We start from the raw sequence: 17396 nt of genomic DNA on the forward strand, positions 1-17396 counted from the left end.
CCAGGCCTTCCTAGAGCAGTCCGAGCTGCTCTCTGCCTGGCTAACACCTGTCCAGGTGCATAACCGCCAGGGGTGCTGAAAGGCTGCAGTGTGACAGGAATCAAAAGGCCACAGCTCTCACGAGGTGAGCAGGGCTGGACAGGCAGGGGTCTCCTGGAGCAGAGAATGGTGCCTTACAAGAGACTCTCCTTCTCCCGCCCACCACATACCTGCCTTCTGGGTCAAGGCGGCTTTTCCCACAACAGGGGAGCCTGCGGTGGGGGTCCCCCTGAAGCCTGACCGAGACCACGATTGCCTCCTGGGGGCCCCCTCACTCACCTGAGGGCTTGGGCTGTGATGGGAATACTCACGCCCAGACCCAAGAACTGCATGGGGCAGCAATGGCCAAATGGGTTCAATTGTCCCCCCGCGGCTGTGCCCCAGAACCTGGCATGGACACGGGGGTGCTTGGTGGAACAGAGCTTGCTATCTGTGCCTGCAGTCTCACGGTGGGCAGCTCCCCTATTCCAGAATCCACCTGGCTCCCCCCTACCCATAGCACAGCACCCACACGTAGTCCTTCACCATCCAGCCCCCACCCACCTTCCAAGCCTCCTCCCTTAGGCACCTTGGAGGGAAAGTAACATGCGTGAACAGATGTTGGCGTGAGCCCCCCACACCAGGCCAGCTTCCGGGTTTCCATCTCCCCAATCCCTCATGGCTCTGAAGGCATGTTTGCAGCAATGTCCTATTTTTTCCTGGGCCCACCTCCCACCCATATCGGCCACGTGTCCTATATACACATGTGACATCTGGACACCCACACCATACACGTTTACCAAGGAAACTAACACTCACTGACCTCAAGTGTGACCTGGCTCCATCGCAAATCACCAACTTATTCCATTTCTTTAACCCTCAGTTTTCTCATCAGCAGAATGAGACTGCTTATAATTATTTATCTCAGAAAAACACCAGTAATCATTAGGTACCTTTTTTCTTTTTCTTTTGTCTAAACAGCCACAACTTATGGAGCATGTCCTCTGTGCTAAGAACAACTTTAAGTAAATTATCTCATGTCCCCAGAGCAGCCCTATGAGTTGGTATGATCATTATCCCCATTTCCCAGATTAGGAAACTGAGGCTCACATAGGTTACGTTGCACAGAATTGGTGCAAAAAAGGATCAAGATTTGGATCCAGCTCAGCTTAGGATGCACGCTCCCCTCCTCTTCAGCCTGGCCTGCTTCTCTCTGCTTTTCCCTTCTCTCTGTCACCCACCTCTCCCCCATTCAAGAAAGCAGTTGACTCTTGCCACAAGCCAGTGGGGCAGGGACTGAGGTGGAGGATTAAACATGGAAGCACCGAAGGCCTTGAGCTCCCCATCCTACCTAAGAGAGGAGGATGGGCTCAGACTGCCCCCTCCCGCCCAGGTCCCCATTCCTGAGGCCTCACAAAACCCATGCCCCTGTCTCCAGGCAGCCTGCCCAGAAAGGGAGGGTCTCCCCGGTCCCAGGAGAGGCAGCCCCCAGACTTCCGGCCACATTCCACCACCGCCTGCCTCCTGCTCTAGGAGCAGTGTCGGGCCGGCCGTGCTGAGGGCTTTCAGAGCTTCTCCAAATTCTGGATTCAACCCCAAGCCCTGCACTCCCCTCCAGGAGTGGTCCCTGGTAGAGTCAGCACCCTCTCCAAGCTGAAAGGCAGCTCCCAAACTCTTCCTCGAGAGCAAGCCAGGCCTCCTGCCCAGGATCTGATGCCAGTCATAGAGCTCTGTGGATTATTGTTGTCCTTGAGAGTGAAGCAAATGCTGGCACCCACCTAGTGGGCACATGCCCAGGGCCAGGGCCTGAGCTAAGCACTTTGCAGGTCCCGCTTCCTCACTGCTCACAGGACCTGAGCCGGTTAGCGTGATCACCATCCCCATGATGCAGGGAGACACAGAGAGGCCGAGGGATCTGCCCCAGGTGGACCAACACGGACGTGCCAAGACCAGGTCCTGTCTCTGCTTCAGAGCCCATCAGGTTCCCCGGTGGCCACCCCTGGACAGGAAGCGGAGGAGAAAGGCCGGGCCACCCCTGAAGCTCAGCGTGGCTCACTCAGACCCAGGCCCCACCCACCCTGCAGCTCTGGGCTCCTCCCTCTCTGCCGTCACACTCACCACATCCATCCCAGTCAGGACAGAGTGACCCTCCAAAGGGTACTTCCCCACCCCCAGCCTGTCCATTAAGCTCCCGGGGTTGTCAATGTATTGATTGGCAGGGCTGAGCATCACCACGGGAGGGGGTGCTGCCACCCAAGGCGCTGACCGGGGGCGCCTCCTCCCCATACATCAGCCTCTCTGTACAGATCATCAATATGGGTGCCACAGCCAGTCAACCCTGGAGCCAGCTTGTGGGAGGGGGCAGGACTCCTACGGACCCACGCTCTCTTCTTTCCTCCCTTTCTCGTTCCTTCCAGTCCCTTTTCCTGGAAGCCCTTGGGTGGGGAGAATGGTCCTGCATGTCAAAGAGGTAATAAATAAGCCCTTTATTCCGGCATTCAAGGCCCATCATGGCCTTTTCCATCAGCCCCATTCCTGAACTTGATGCACCAGCCACTCCAACCAGTGTGGAGTCCCCTGAGCACAGCAGGCTGTTCCCTGCCCCTTGTAGAAATGCTCCACGTTCCTGCAAAGGCTGTTCTGTGTGTACACGGATGCACACACACACACACACACACACACACACACACATACACAGGCAGGCTCAGACTCTTCACCCAGCTTGTTCTTTTTTCAAGATTCAAATGGAATTCCTTCCCTGGCCAGATTATCCCTTTACCCTGAGTCTAGTTTCAAGGCCCTTCATCAGAACACCCTCTGCACAGATTTCGCTCAAGTCCCTGAGTGTTGGGACAGGTCCTGAATACCCTGTGGCCCCCAGCTGGTACAGGGTTGAGGGGTTCAATCCAGGTGCCCGGCCCTCAGGGAAGCTGCTCCCCACAGCCCTCTACTCGCTGACCTGACTTAGTGCCACATGGTCGGTCTGTGCCAGGCCTCCTCTGCCTTCGGGAACCAAGGCTGGCAGACAGGCAGGACTCGGGGCACACCAGAGTCAAACGCGTCACCGCAGCTCGCAGTCACTGAGCGCTGGCAACAAGCTGGGTGCTGCAGCAAGAGCTTCCCCCAGGGGACCACAATGCACCCGACAGCAACCCCAGGGAGGCTCCCACCCTGATGCTCATATTTAAGCTGAGCCACAAAGAAGCCAAGAATTCCCTCAATCATGCAGCTTCCAAGTGGCCAAGGTGGGGTATGACCCAGGTAGGTTGAGTCCAGAGCCTGAGCTCCTATTCATCCCTGTGAGCCCCCGCAGAGAATGCACTGGTCATAGAGCAGGGACAAAGCGCGAAGGGGTTCTGGGGCAGAGGTGGGACGGCAAGAGTGGTAAAAAGCCACTCTGCCCAAGGCACCTGCCGTCTCTTCACAGAGAACATTCAGGAAAAATGCCGAAGCCTTAGATATCTTCTTCATCCTGCTCAAAACCCAGTCCAGGGTCAGCCATGATTGCTAATGAGAAGCACCATAATTGAATGCCCACTGCATACCAGGTTCATGATATGGCTTCAATGACTATTCCCAAGGAGTGGTATTACTATTCCTATTTCTCAACTGAGGAGATAAGAGCCTCCAGTGAGAGATGCAATGAGGATACAATTCAGACCTAAACAAGAGGGGGCCTGATATCACCGATGCAAGGAGCAGGTCCTTCTGGCTTTCTCCAGCACTGTGCAGCATGTCAGCACACACAGAGCATATAATCCATGGAACAATTACAATGACTCAGTTATTTACTGAGTGTAGCTGCTCTGTGTGCACTGTCCTAGTTAGTCCTCCTCACCATGACCCTTAGGAAGCAGGTACCTTCCATGGCTCCATTACACAGATGGGGAAAACTGAGTGCCAAGGGTGGAAGGCTAAGAAATTCGCCAAAGAGCTGCTCAGCAGCACAGATAGGATTCAAACCAAGACTTCTCCTATGTCAAGGCCCACATATTCAAGCTTCACAGAAGCTGCCTAGCTCAATTCACTGACACCCAGGTGGATAAACTGAGGCACAGTGAGGGAGGTCCGCCAGTGAGCCAGGGACGGAGCCAGGACTGCAATCCAAGCATCCTCAGCACGTTTCTGCTCTGTGGCCCATGGGGGGCTTTTCTCTGGTCCCATCCTCAGCAAAGCAGTATTTTAAATGGACTTGAGGCCTTATGCCATTTGGATGTCAGAGCAAACAAGAGCCAGTCACCTCCCAGCCACAATCAGCAAGTCTGCCTAAAGCCTGAGTGCCCGCTTACCCTTCGATGTTCCCGAACAAATCCCAGTGCTCAGACCCAAGGAGGCTCTCCTCAGCCTCACTGGCAGGGCCCGTGGCGTTACCCTCCTCTAAGTGCTTGGCCATGGGTTCCTGTGAGTGAGGGGCAAGCGCAACCCAGCACAAGATAGGGAGCACACAGATGTCCATCAGACAACTCCTGCCCTCAGAAAGAAAACAATCAACCCCTTCCTTCTCCCCAGTCACCAGGAGCTAGAGTGACGTGGGCAAGTGGAGCTTACGCCACTCACAGGGCAGTGGAGGGAGTCCTCCAGAGCAAAGTTGTGAAATGCAGGTAAGATTTCAGAGCCCTGGGCTCTGCACTACCCCCTGCTCCACATCCTTAGGGAGGAGGAACTGTTTTACTGGTTGTTTCCTTCCCATTTTATGCACGCAAAAGCTGAGACCCAGAGAGGTTAAGTAACTTGCCCAAGAGCACACAGCAAAGACAAGGCAGAGCGACTCTCTGAACCTGGCAGACTTGGAGCCTCTAAAGTGCTGTTTCATAAGCCTGGGTCCTAGAGTGGCCAAGCTAGAGGTGAATCCCACTCTGCCTCACTCTCCTACCATGCAACCGAGGGCAGGTTACTTCATGCCCCTGAGCCTCACTCCCTTCATCTGAGAATTCCTAATCTCAGGCTACCTGTGAGGCACAGCCTAGGTGCTGTGAGAAACCGTCCTTCACATAACGAGTCCGTAGCTCCCAGTCAGGTGTCAGCCTGACGTGCCTGCACCCTGCTTTCCCACACCAAGAACATCTCTGATCAGGGCCAGCTGAGGGCAGAAAGTCTCCTCCCTGTCCCCTCCCACCTCCTTCTGGGGCCCCACTGTGCCCTCACAGTCTCCAGGGCAGGGAAGAGGCAATGCTGTGGCCCTGACATGCTACCCAGAGCTTGCTGGACCCTGGCGGTGCCAACCACAGGAAATTTTAAAAATCCACCTCCTTGCCTCAGAGCAGGTGACACTCCTGGGCTGCAGGAAGGCTGGCAGGGTGCCCCTCTCCCCTTCCATGTGGGGAAAGGGCTGAACCCACCAGCCCTGTGCCCCCTACAAAACTCCCACCTCTAGCTTAGAAACCCTTTCAGACCAGAACATTCCAGGACAAACAGGGCCTGAAGACACCAGATCAGATGCTCTCAACCACAGACAGCCCCCAGGCCCCCACCAGCTCTGATCCCAACTACAGGGATCCTATCATGGAGATCCAACCCATCACCAGATCTCTCATTAAGGACCCCTAGCATGTCTTTGGAGACTCAGTGTCCCCATCAGCATTCTTTCAGTATTTCTCGAAAAGTCTGCCTGGTATGCTGGAAAGAATATGAGATCCTGATTTCAGAGAGTTGAAGCTTAGCCGTGGCCTTGAACAAACTGCTTCCCCACTCTGGGCCTCAGTTTCTCCATCTGGGAGATGGGAATATCATTCTCACCTACTTCGGTCTCCCTTGTCACATGGTAGCAAGAATGAAACAAACTTCCTGATGCAAGAGCCACTTGGAAATTCTTATAAGCAAAACTTGCTCAACAAAGGCAGGTCATTTCTCCCCCGCCTTGGTTTCCCCCTCTGTCAGCCAGGAGGCCACTCCCTGACTCTCAGCACTTCACATCCTAGAAAGGAGGGCGCTGAAGGAGCTCCTATGAATCTGGTACACTCCCTCTCTAGACCAGGGGCTCCATGAGGCCAGGAAGCGACTGGTCTTGCTCCAGGGCCAGCAAGAACCAGGCTTGCGGCCAACATGTGAGGAAGGGACACCTGACTGGTCAGACGAACGGATGCATGAGGCTGCTTCTTGAGAAATTGAAAGTGCAACCCAACAGGACTGCTTTCCATTCTTTCGAGGTTCCAGAGAACTCTGTCTCTGGCTTCGCCATCCTAGTGAACTGGAAGAAAGCTTCTAAACCGCACTGAGGGGGCCAGGTGTAGGGGTGGTCAGGCCAAGGCCTGGAAGGACACTTCCAGACTTGAACGAGCGTGGTGAGGGAGGAAGCAGCGCTGTGGGAGGCGGGACCGGGGGCTCCGGCCTCACGGCCTGTCTGGGGAAGGCCAGGACCTAGCGGAGCCCAGCGGCAGGAACAATGTCAGGCAGGTGCCAGCCGAGCTGCGTGAAAGGCCCAGCCCGGTGTCATTGTCAGCGCTCAGCCAAGTGCAGAAAAGCAATTTACCGGTCACGCCGCTTGCTCCCCTTGGAAATTTTTAAAATTCTTCCGATTTGAGCTATCCATGGTGTCCCAAGTCGTGTGGAGAAAGGATTTTATTAAATTCCCAGCTTCTAGCTCCTGGGGGTTGCCGGTGGGGGAGGGTGGGGCTCACCACGTCGCAGGGTGGGGGCAGTGTCTGGCATTGACTGTGCTCACGGAAATGTGGCTGGGGGCAGGGGGCCCGCTGGGGGCTTGGTGGCTAATAGATGGGAAGAGGCAGGAGCCCAGAAACTCCATTGCTAATAAAGGACCAGTTCTCCAAAACACTAGGGCTGGGAGGGAAGGGCGTTAAGTATATAGAGTTTCCGACAGAGCCACGTGCCCTCCTGGGTGATGAGAATTTGCAAAACCTCTTCCACGCCTTATCATAGGCCATCTCATCCTCAGGGCCCCCCACGATAAAACTAAGTCTCACAAAGGTCCATGTGTAGGGAAAGATGGAGCTGGGGTTCAGGCCCATCCACAGGGTGGCAGATTCCTGAGCCTTCCCACCATGCGGGGAGCCTCACTGGGTCCTGCTCACCAAGGGTACACTCACAACCACCCTCCAAATGCCCACTGTCCAGGAAATAGCTGCTCTCTTGGTGGTGGCCAACACTGCAGCGGGGAGCAGCCTCCAGACTCCTGCAGGCTCCTGTGGGGGACCCACCCTCAACTTCACCTCTAAGACCACTCCGTCTTGGCCCTAGAGCATACAGGAGGATTTGCACCTGCCAACCTTGTCTGTAACTCCCTAGGGTAGTGTTGCTTTATCTTTCAGCCATCATGGGTGCTTTCCAAAATCCATGGGGAGCTGAGAACACTCTCTCAGACACTGCATATTTGGGCACCATTTTGAACACTGTTTCAAACCCCTTCCCCATAATCCCATCCTTAGACATCCCAAGGGTACATGGACCACGAGTTAAAAACATTAGTCAGACCTAAGGCAGTTTAGAAAGGGAAAGACTGCAAAGGGGAGAGGTAGGGCAGTGAGGGGAGGGGAGAGGAGGAAGGCTCCCTCACCTGCTTGAAGACTTAACCCAGACGGGCCACCCCAGCTTCTTCCCCGCAAAGGCTGGCTCTAGCTCTAGCCAGGACGTGAAGGCGGGATGCAGAGTACAGCTTCCCTCCCTTACATTCTCCCAGCAAACACAAAGACCACAGAGCATCCCCTCCTGGACCCCGCTTCAAGGACCAAGAGGCAGCAGACAAGAGGCTTGGGCAACAAGGTCTGAAACCATCTCTCTCTACTTCACGCCCATTTCATTGTCCCCGCCCCCAGGCTCAGGACACTGGGGAAGGGCTCTCACCCAGGTCGGACAAGCAGTTCCCTGCAGTGACCCTGGGGCTTGCCCTCTGCCTGGGGACTCAGCTGCAAACCAGGCAGGCCATGCCAGGCACTGGCCTCTCTCTCTGACACCAGCTATTCCCCACCCCGCCCCCGCCACCACATAGGGTCACATCTGCTTGGCAAACAGCCAGTCTTAAGTTACTGACTCCAGTTGTATTGATTCAAAGAGTCACCGGGGACCCCAGCCTGGCCAACAGAAGGAAAGAACCCATCAGTCTGTCCATCCATGCTTCCTGCCTGCAGTCCCAACTAGCTGCCCGCAGCTCAAAGTCCATCTTGATGGTAACAACTCTCTCCTGGGGGGGAGGGGAGACAAGCAGACCCTTCACCACAGCCACTACAGCTACGGCCACCACCCTCTGCAAGAGACCGCTGGCCCAAGGGCACAGAACACCCACACCTGGAAGAACCACCGTTTTCCCTGCTCGGGGCTTCCCCAGGGCACCTCAAGAATCCAGAAAACCACGGCCTAAGCATACTCTCTAGCCCTAGGAGGACACCTGCCTTCAGGCCAGAGGGGACAGGGGCAGACAGTCTCTTCTGGCCCCAGGCCAGCTCCTTCGAGGGCTCCTCCCTCAGAGCTCAGGTGGGTGGGGGGCTAGGGCAGCTGGCACTTCCTAGTCCCTTTTCCTCCGCGCACCCCCCACCCCAAGCTAAAGCAGCCTGGTCTGGTTCTAATCGGCTGAAGTCGGCTCCTTCAGTCCCTCTTCTCTTTCCCTCCCGCCACCCCCCCACCCCAACCCTCTTCCTTCATTTCCACGGCTTTGGAAGCACCAGCGTTCCAACTGTCTGCGTGCCAAGACCTTCCCGAGTCTGAAAGCTGCTGAAGTAACAGATCAGATTTTAGCAAGTGCTTTCCAGGCTGAGCGCCAAGCCCTCTTCTGATTCAGGAGAGTGAGCGAGCGGGGAGCGAGGCGAGGAAGCAGCCGAGGGCTGCACCACCTTGGGCGAGGGTGTGCGAAGCGCGGCCCGTTCCGGAGCCGCCTAGCAGGCAAGGGTCCCTCGGCTCAGGTGCCCCGCTCTGCGCCCTCTCCCCCGTCTCCCCTCCTAGCTCCACATCTCTCTCTCTCAATGCTGCAAACGCCTCTGAAACCACAGAGTAATTTACAACTGAAGCTTTCTCCCTGGACTCGGAATCTACTCGGTTGAAAGGAGGCTTTTTGTTTGGAAGAGCGAGCGGAGATGGTGAAGGGACGGTTGGCAGAGAAAATCCCTCCGTCCTAACTCCTCACCGGGGCCGAGGGGCTCGGAGCCCGGCACACTGTGGCGACTAAGCCCTCCGGCTACGAGGGTCTCCTCCCAGCCGAAGCGGACTGGGTCCGCGCCAGCCTGAGTCCAGCAACAGAACCCCTTGCCCTTGGCCGGTTCCCCGCCCGCGCTGGGCGCACGCGGAGCCGCCCTTCGGGGCCCTGGGAACAGGTGCACCGTTCCACGCCCAGGAGGGGTGGGGCCCAGGGAGGGGGCGCGGCCCGGGGGAAGGGGACCGACGCGTACCGAGACGCAGGGGCAGGTGGGTGCAGAGGGAAGGTCAGAGTCAGGAGCCCACGTACCTGTACCTGGAAGCACAGCAGCAGGAAGTGTAAACACCTGCGGGGGAGAGAGAGGGAGAGGAGGTCATTGGGACTGGAGGGAGGGAAACGCGCGCACAGACAGACAGATACGCAGCCGCAAAGTCAAAAGAACGGCGGGGCGGGCAGAGCCACAGGCACACGGACAGACGTCCGGTCAGGGTGGGCAGCCCCGAGCGCGGGCGCTTACAGGCAAGTGCAGGCGGAGGGCGCTGAATACATCGCTGGGCGGGGGGGGAGGCGGCGGCTCCTAGCCCAGCCTGCACATGTCCCCTTCGCGCGGCCGGGACCGGGCGCCTCCGCCGCCGCCGCCGCCGCCGCCGCCGCTGCTGCTGCTCCCTCCTCGCCGGCTGCTGCTGCTGCAGACTCTGCTGCTCCGGGGCGCTCCGCGGCGCGCCCTGCGGCATCAGCGCCCCGCGCGGCTCCTCCCGAGCGCTGCGCCCTCCGGGCTGGCGCGGGGGCTGCGAGGCGGCCGCCGCTGGGCAGGAGGCACCCGCCGGTGCGAGGAACCTGGCTCTCTGCCGGCCGGCCGGCCGTCCGGGCGTCCGCGGGAGGCTGGCTGCCCGACTCACTCCGGGGGCAGCATGCGCGGAGGGTCTGGAAGCTGGGGCGCACTCTCCAGGCGGGGCGTGGGGCTGCGCGGGGCCAGGGGTCAGCGCTCCGGGGCCGGGGCGCGCGGCGGCAGCACGAACGCGTCACGGCCGCTCCGTCTGGGCGCCTGCCGGCTCATGTCTCCTCCTCCGCGTCTCTCCGGCCGTGCGCATCGCCGCCTCCCACCACTGGCGGCGGCCGGGGCGTTTTCTACGCGCGGGCGGCGAGGGGGCGGGGGGCCGGGGGCGGGCCCGGGCCCGAGCCGGCACAATGAGGATGCGGGGCCCAGGGGCTCCCCCCTCGGGGCGCGGCCGGACGGGCGCTCAGCTCGCCTGGGTGCGCCGCGCCCACATCAAAGGCGGCCCTGCCGGCTTGCGGGCCTGCCGCGGCCTCTCCACTGCCGCCTCCTCTTCTCCTGGCGCTCCGGCTTGGAGGGAGGCGCTCAGACTCTCGGCGACAGCACCAGCAGCTCCGAAGGGGCAGAGCCCGCGAGGCTGGAGCTGATGAGCGCTGGGAGCCGTCGAAATTCCGCGCCTGGGCGCAATGACCCGCGCCACGGGGCAAAGGCTGCCAGAACTGCCAGGGCTGCGGTCCCCCAGAACTCAGTTAGGTGCAGAATGTCCTTCCTCACCCACATTCGTCCTACCACTCAAACCCACCAGCGCCTGAGTGGGGAGCAGGGAGAGGGCGGGTCAGGCCCAACCCTCGGGGCGGCTCCACGTAAGGGGGGGTCTCTTTTACCCACCCTGTGAGTCCACAGAGGATCGTGGCGTGTCCCAGATCCCTCTGGGAAGGCTGGCCATCCTGAGTGAACTCCCTTCTAATCTCCGTCCCTGCCGTTGAAAGGGAGGGGGCATTGAGGGTTTCTCTTACGCCCCCCACCCACCCCCTTCCAGGGCTCCGGGGTTGGTTCGGAGCTGGGCTCTCTGATGGGCGAGCCACCTTTGGAAACACACGGCTGCCACCTAGCGTCCCCAAGGCTTCACTGCAGCCCAGCCCGGGCAGGCTATACAGGCCCGGGAGGAGCCAGCAGGACTCTGGTCAGCGACCACTCCAGGCCCTCTTCTGGCCTCTAGGCTGAGATTTGCTATTCTTTGCATACTAAGCAGTTTGACTCTCTTAACCAGGTCCCTTCTGAGAGCATCTCTTCTTAGCCCCTCTGCTTCCTCAGAGGCATCACTCATGTCCTTCCCAACCTCAGAAAGTAGATGTTCTTATCACACACAAGTGCCTCGCACGGTCTGAAGCTCCAGACAGCCAGGCTCTACTAAGTCATAGTAGGAAAGCAACTGAATAAGCCCAAAAATCCAGACTATTTGGTTAAAAATTTCCTTGTGTCATTGATTATGTGCCATGGTTGATGGTTTTCTATGTTCACTGTGGTTTTCACTTACAGTGAAACTGAGGTGTGCTAATCACTCAGTAATGTCCTACTCTTTGCAACCCCATGGACTGTAGCCTGCCAAGCTCCTCTGTCCAAGGGATTCTCCAGGCAATAACACTGGAGGGGGTTGCCACAGGTGCTGTCCAACAGTAATACTTCCTATATAAATATCAACAGTTGTTCTGGCTATCAGGCCTCCCTGCCTCCCTGCAAGCTGCTTTAAGTTCCCTTTCAAAGCTGAGGCTTTTTTTTTTTTTTAAGATACTCTGTTTTTTTTTTTTTATATGGGTTTCTTTTTGGCTCAGCTGGGTCTTTGCTGCTGCTGCGGCTTTCTCTTGTAGCAGCACACAGGGGCTACTCTCTAGTTGAGGTGTGCAGGCTCCTCACAGCAGCGTCTTCTCTTGTTGCAGAGCTCAGGGTCTAGGCACACAGGCTCAGCAGCTGCAGCTCCCCAGCTCTAGAGCACAGGCTCAGTCGTTGTGGCACAAGGGCTTAATTGCTCCAAAACATCTGGGATCTTCCCAGATCAGGGATCAAACCCGTGTCTCCTACACTGGCAGGCGGATTCTTCACCACTGAGCCACCAGGGAAGCCCAAAGCTGAGGCTATCTTAAACAGCCTCTGCTTCAGCACTGAACACAAGTGCAGAAAACCCTTTCAAAGCCAGATGATGAGTGATGCAGAAAGTTCTTGTTTGAAGCACTGGGCTGAATTTACTTAAGACATTCTCATTGCTAGAGCTGGTAAATCCCAAGATAGCATGCGATGACCAACCACAAAAGAGACGGACAGAAATGGGTCCTGTGACATCACCATGTGCTTGATCTTACTTTATTAAGACCTCTGAGAGACCAGTTAAGAGGTAGTTTTGGCCTACTGCCTGTTGAAGTGGGGTGTTTGAAGCATCTCCTGGCTAAGAATCGACACTTCGATACTATTTTCTATTACTTTTGAATGAAATGAGTACATCATCACTCATATTCTAAAATGCTTGCAGTTTTTTTTTAAGGCTCACATAGTGTTTGTTGATTTCACAAAGTTGTCACCCAAATAGGATTGGGCTTCCCTTGTGGCTCAGTCAGTAAAGAATCTGCCTGCAGTGCAGATCTGGGTTCGATCCCTGGGTTGGGACGATCCCCTGGAGGAAATGGAAACCCACCCCAGTATGTCCTTACCTGGAAAATCTCATGGACAGAGGAGCCTGGTGGGCTGCAGTCCATGGGGTCGGAAAGAGCCAGGCACGACTGAGCAACTAACACTTACAAATAGGACTGACTTGAAGAGACGTTCTGAGTAAGAGCATAAACTCAAGAGTTAGAGGTCCTGGCTTTGAGTATTGCCTCCAACACTTATAAATTCCTACAAGCTTCCTCATCTACAAGCCACATCTTCCACATCTAAGAACAGCAACAAGTGTTGGGTTGCTGTGAGTTACCAAATGAGATCACTTGGTCTGGCTCACAATGAAGGTTTCAAAGGTTTTAGTTATTATTTAATAATCCTGATCAGGGTTTTCAGGTTACTATCTCATTATTTTTTGTTCACGAAGCAGGAAAGCAGGATCATTCTCAATTTATTGAAAAGAATTTTCCTACTCCAGATCATATTTTTACATTCTTCCCTTTCCCCATCATTCACACCTTCAAACCTACTGATTTACCATACAAATGAATCTTAAATGAGCTTTTTCTATTCAAATTTGACATGTTCATGTAGCAATATGGGTCACTAGTTAGGTAGTCACTTCTCTCCAATTTATTCAATCACTATTTATTGCATCAGGCCCTGGGAGAAGGCAGACAAAGCCTTTGCTTTAAAAAGGACTTCACTTCTACCAAGACAAGCAATAAGCAAATAAGCCAAGAGATAAATTCAAGCTTAACAGCACTTTGAAGGAAAACAATGGGATAGAGAGCACCAATTAGCAATACTTCGGCTAAGACCCAAAGGTGGGAAAGCCAGCCATGCAAAGTATTCCAGGGAAACTTCAAGTGGGAAAAGGATGGGTGCAAGTTAGCCAAGAGTTCCAAGAGGGTGAAAAGGGGGTAGGTACCTATCAGAAGCCTGAGAAGTGGAGTATTTCCTGCCCGATCAGTAAACCAGGATGTCACAGTGATGAGCGACTTTGGCCCTCCAAATGTGAATTTGAGCCCCTTAAGCAACCACGAAGAACAACACTTACGATCCAGCAGCCATCAGGCTGTAGCCAACTCCCTACAGTGAGCTTGAAAAAGGCAGGTTACTGGCCCCAGATAGCCCAGATGTGTATGTAAGGCATGATTTCAATGAGCCCAGACTCTTGCATTTCCCCATATATAGAAAAGCGCTAAATTCCTTGAGGTATCTGGTTTTAATTCACAGAAACACTTTTGACTTTCAGACTACCTGCTTTGTTGCAAACTTCTGTATAACCTGACTCCTCCACCCACCTCCTCCTAACAGTTCTGTCACTTGAGACGCTGTCTCCCAGGCTTGAAGTCCTAAAAATTCCCAACGAATGTAACATCTCTCAACTTTTAGGCAGTGGCTTTAAGTCGACAAGCCTTCAAAAGGCCTTTTAAGGCACTATTTATGTACAACTTTTAAATGCTTGGAGTTCAACAGATGTTTATACATCTGTAAACACCTTTCTTGAGCAATCTCCCCACACCCATCCCTAGTCTCAAGTTACCATTCATCTGCTGGCACTAGATTCCAGTTTCACATAAATGCATCCATACACAGTACCTGCTCTTCTGTGTCTGGCTGTCTGGCTTCTTTTGCTCAGCATGCCTGAGATTCATCCTCACTCCTGTCTTTTTTGGCTGCACCGTGCAGCTGTGGTACCCCAGTTCCCTGACCAGTCATCAAACCCGGGCCCTCTGCATTGCAAAGTAGAGTCTTAGCCTCTGAACTACTTGCAAGTCCCATCTGGTCGCTGTTATTAGTACTGTTCCTTTTTATTGCCAGCTAGGACTCGGTGGCTTCCCTGGTGGCTCAGATGGTAAAGAATCTGCCTGCAATGTGGGGGACCAGGGTTCAATCCCTGGGTCAGTCAGATCCCCTGGAGAAGAAAAGGGCATCCCACTCCAGTTTCTTGCCTGGAGAACTCCATGGACAGAGAAGCCTGGCAGGCTACAGTCCATAAAGTTGCAGAGTTGGACACAACTAACATTTTCAGTACTCAATGTGGATATGCCCATTTGTTTGTCAATTTAACAAAGGCTTGGTAAGTAAGGGCCAAAGTCCAGTCTGTTCTTAACAAGCTTAATGCAGCACGGATACATCGTAATGACAGTGGCCTTAAGGAGGCCAATGAAAGTGCTGTTACTAGTCCAGCTAGTTACGGTAGCTGAGACCAGGTGGCCGTGTGCTGGTTTGGTGTTGGGGAGTTGGACACACACACGTACATTCAAATTCCCAGCTCTAGGCTAGCAAGTTTGCAACTTTCTGAGCAGATCTCATCGGCAAAACTTCACTGGTTGTCTCAAGGGTAGCTGATGGAAAGGAACCCCTGGAGGGCAGTTAAGTGTTCTGCCTGCTGTTTAATCGTAAGCACTTAGATGCTTTGGGACAGAGAATTCATTTTCCACCTTTCCAAACCTAAGAATCAAAAAATTCAGGGAGTCTATAGAATATATTTTGGAGACAAAGATGAGAGAACTTTCAGCCTAAGAAAATAGGACAAATACAGCCTCAAGTCTTCAAGAGGATCAAGTAGCTCAGTGAGAAAAGTAGACCCTTAGCACAGATGCAGCTGTAAAATTTTCTCTAGATCAGCTCTTGGAACTTTCACAGCATTAAAATGGGATGTCTACTGCCAAGTTCATGAGTCAGGGAGCAACTGGTTCTTTTGTTAAGATCTGGCTAGAAGGTAGCCTTAGACTTTCTGCAGTAACTTTAACCCTGTATCTCCACAGCCCAGACCACTAACCTTTAATTTTGTGACTCTTAACCTTTTCTTAGATAATTTCAAACAAAAACAGCCCTATCCTGACAATGTATACACAACCCCCTCCCCATTAACGAAATAGCTTTTGTAAGTTTTACACAGGACTATAAACCTCATTTTATTATCATATGTATGATCCAGTAATTTGGACAGGTCTTGAATAGCCTCCCTTATTAACCTATTTTGTCCTCTGGTTCAGGTTTGAAGGTAACTGTAGAGTTCTCACCCATGACCTAAAGATATAAAAATGAAAAGGTATCAAAAAGAGAAGCTTCCTGCAGACAAGTGTTATCTTTGCCCTCCTAATACTCAAAAATGTTCTTTTTGCAAAGGGTCTGATCTGATCATCCAGGTTAGGTCTGCTATACAATATCAGCTCAGTATTAATGAACCATCAACTCCCACCCAGGCTGTGATCTCTAAATGCCACTTTTAAGATAAGGAACCAAAGCTCTGTGGAAGAGATAAAGGTCTGAGATAAAGAAAAAGTATTTAAACCTGAATTCAGTAGACATCATTAAAGTCTATAAACACTGGAGAGGGTGAGGAGAGAATTGGGCATTACTCAGCCATTTAAAAAAAAGAATGAAATAATGCCATTTGCACTAACATGGACCCAACTACAGATTACCATACTAAGTCAGAAAGAGAAAGACAAATGCCATGTAGCACTTCTATGTGGAATCTAAAATACAGCACAAATGGTCCTATCTGTGAAACAGAAGCAGAACAGCCGTGGTTGCTTGGAAGGCAGGTAGGGGAGGGATGGACTAGGAATTTGGTGTTAGAAAATGCAAAATACACATAGAATGTATAAACAAGGTCCTATATTTACTATATTCCTGGGATTAATCATAATGGAAACATGTTTTAAAAGAATTGTCTATATGTGTATAAACGCAATCATTCTGCTGTACAGCAGAGTAACAACATTCTAAATCAACTATACGTCAACAAAACATTTTTTTAAAGTTTTTCAAAATACTCAAGTTACAAAAAATTTGAATTCAGAACACTTGTTACTTTCAGGTACACTAAGACATCAACCATCATTCTCCAAATTGATAAATGAAAACATTAAATGTTTTTCAAAATTAGGTAGAGGCAGTACAATAGAGATTTAAAAGTAAAAAAATTAAGTTGTTTTCTATAGTTGGCTGCATGTACTCAGCTGTGTCTGACTCTGCGACCCCATGGACAAAGGAGCCCACCAAACTCTTGTCCATAGGATTTCCCTCAACTATACTTATTTTTAGCATTTATACCAATAATGATTTATGACCAATTTCACTGAGTAGTTTATACAGAACAAAGGGAAGTCAGTGTCTTTAAAAGAGATTTCCTAAGCCTGGGAGGAGCAGTAATTTAACTTCCAGATTACTATTATGTTTAATTGGCTGATATCTAATAGCACTATCAGACTTCTGAGGCACAGGGAATCTTTAATTCCTGTCCTTTCAAAAAAAAGCAGCCTTCTAGATCTGATTAGCTGTATTTAATAAGCTAAGAACAGAACAATAAGGCCAACTGCTTTCCCTCAGAATAAGCTAAGAACAGAACAATCAGTAAGGCCAATCGCTTTCCCTCAGAATGGCGGGAAGTTCTTTAGGTTCCCTGCCACAGAAGTGCCCATCAGGTAAACCAAATGTTCAACTTCTACACAACATAACTCAATAAAAATTTCAGACATTACTATCAGCAAGCATACTTCTACTTCTGAACATGTTAACTAATACCAGTAATTACCTAACACTCCTATAAACAGTAATAAAAAAACACTACACCAGCAATTTTTCAACATAGGATGGCTAAGTGATTTGGGATTTTACTATCAATTTAAAGCAGACCATCTTTTAAATCTGAAGTACCTAAACATCTTTTAAAATGGATGTGACTTCAGTAGAGAACACTGAACACTTACCATCTCATGCCTCCATTAAAATAAAGACAGAGAGGAGCTACAAGGGCAGACGCGGCTTATTCGGATATAATTGAATAACTGATGAAGAAAATCACAACGTAAATGACTAGAAGAGAAACCTAACACTTGGAAACAGATTAGACAA

General features: G+C 52.6%; 1 protein-coding gene across 2 annotated transcripts in view; it reads right to left on the reverse strand.

The window, feature by feature from the left end:
• The window catches only part of FGF18 (fibroblast growth factor 18), a 36990-nt gene extending 26320 nt beyond the window's left edge, over window positions 1-10670 (reverse strand). Inside the window, exons 1-2 of one of the 2 annotated variants that reach the window (XM_086362245.1) lie at window positions 9615-10638; window positions 9407-9443 (exon numbers count right to left, since the gene is read on the reverse strand). In XM_086362245.1, the coding sequence (XP_086218371.1) occupies window positions 9407-9443; window positions 9615-9646 (69 nt within the window). In that variant the 5' untranslated portion in view covers window positions 9647-10638. Of the gene's footprint in view, window positions 1-9406; window positions 9444-9614 lie in introns of both variants that reach the window. The other variant, XM_086362246.1, reaches the window with a different exon arrangement.
• Window positions 10671-17396: the final 6726 nt, after the last annotated feature.

The sequence above is a fragment of the Bos grunniens genome, chromosome 20 (genome assembly GCF_055505025.1).
Source record: "Bos grunniens cultivar Pamir isolate PY7600 chromosome 20, Bosgru_T2T1.0, whole genome shotgun sequence".
NCBI lineage: Eukaryota > Metazoa > Chordata > Mammalia > Artiodactyla > Bovidae > Bos > Bos grunniens.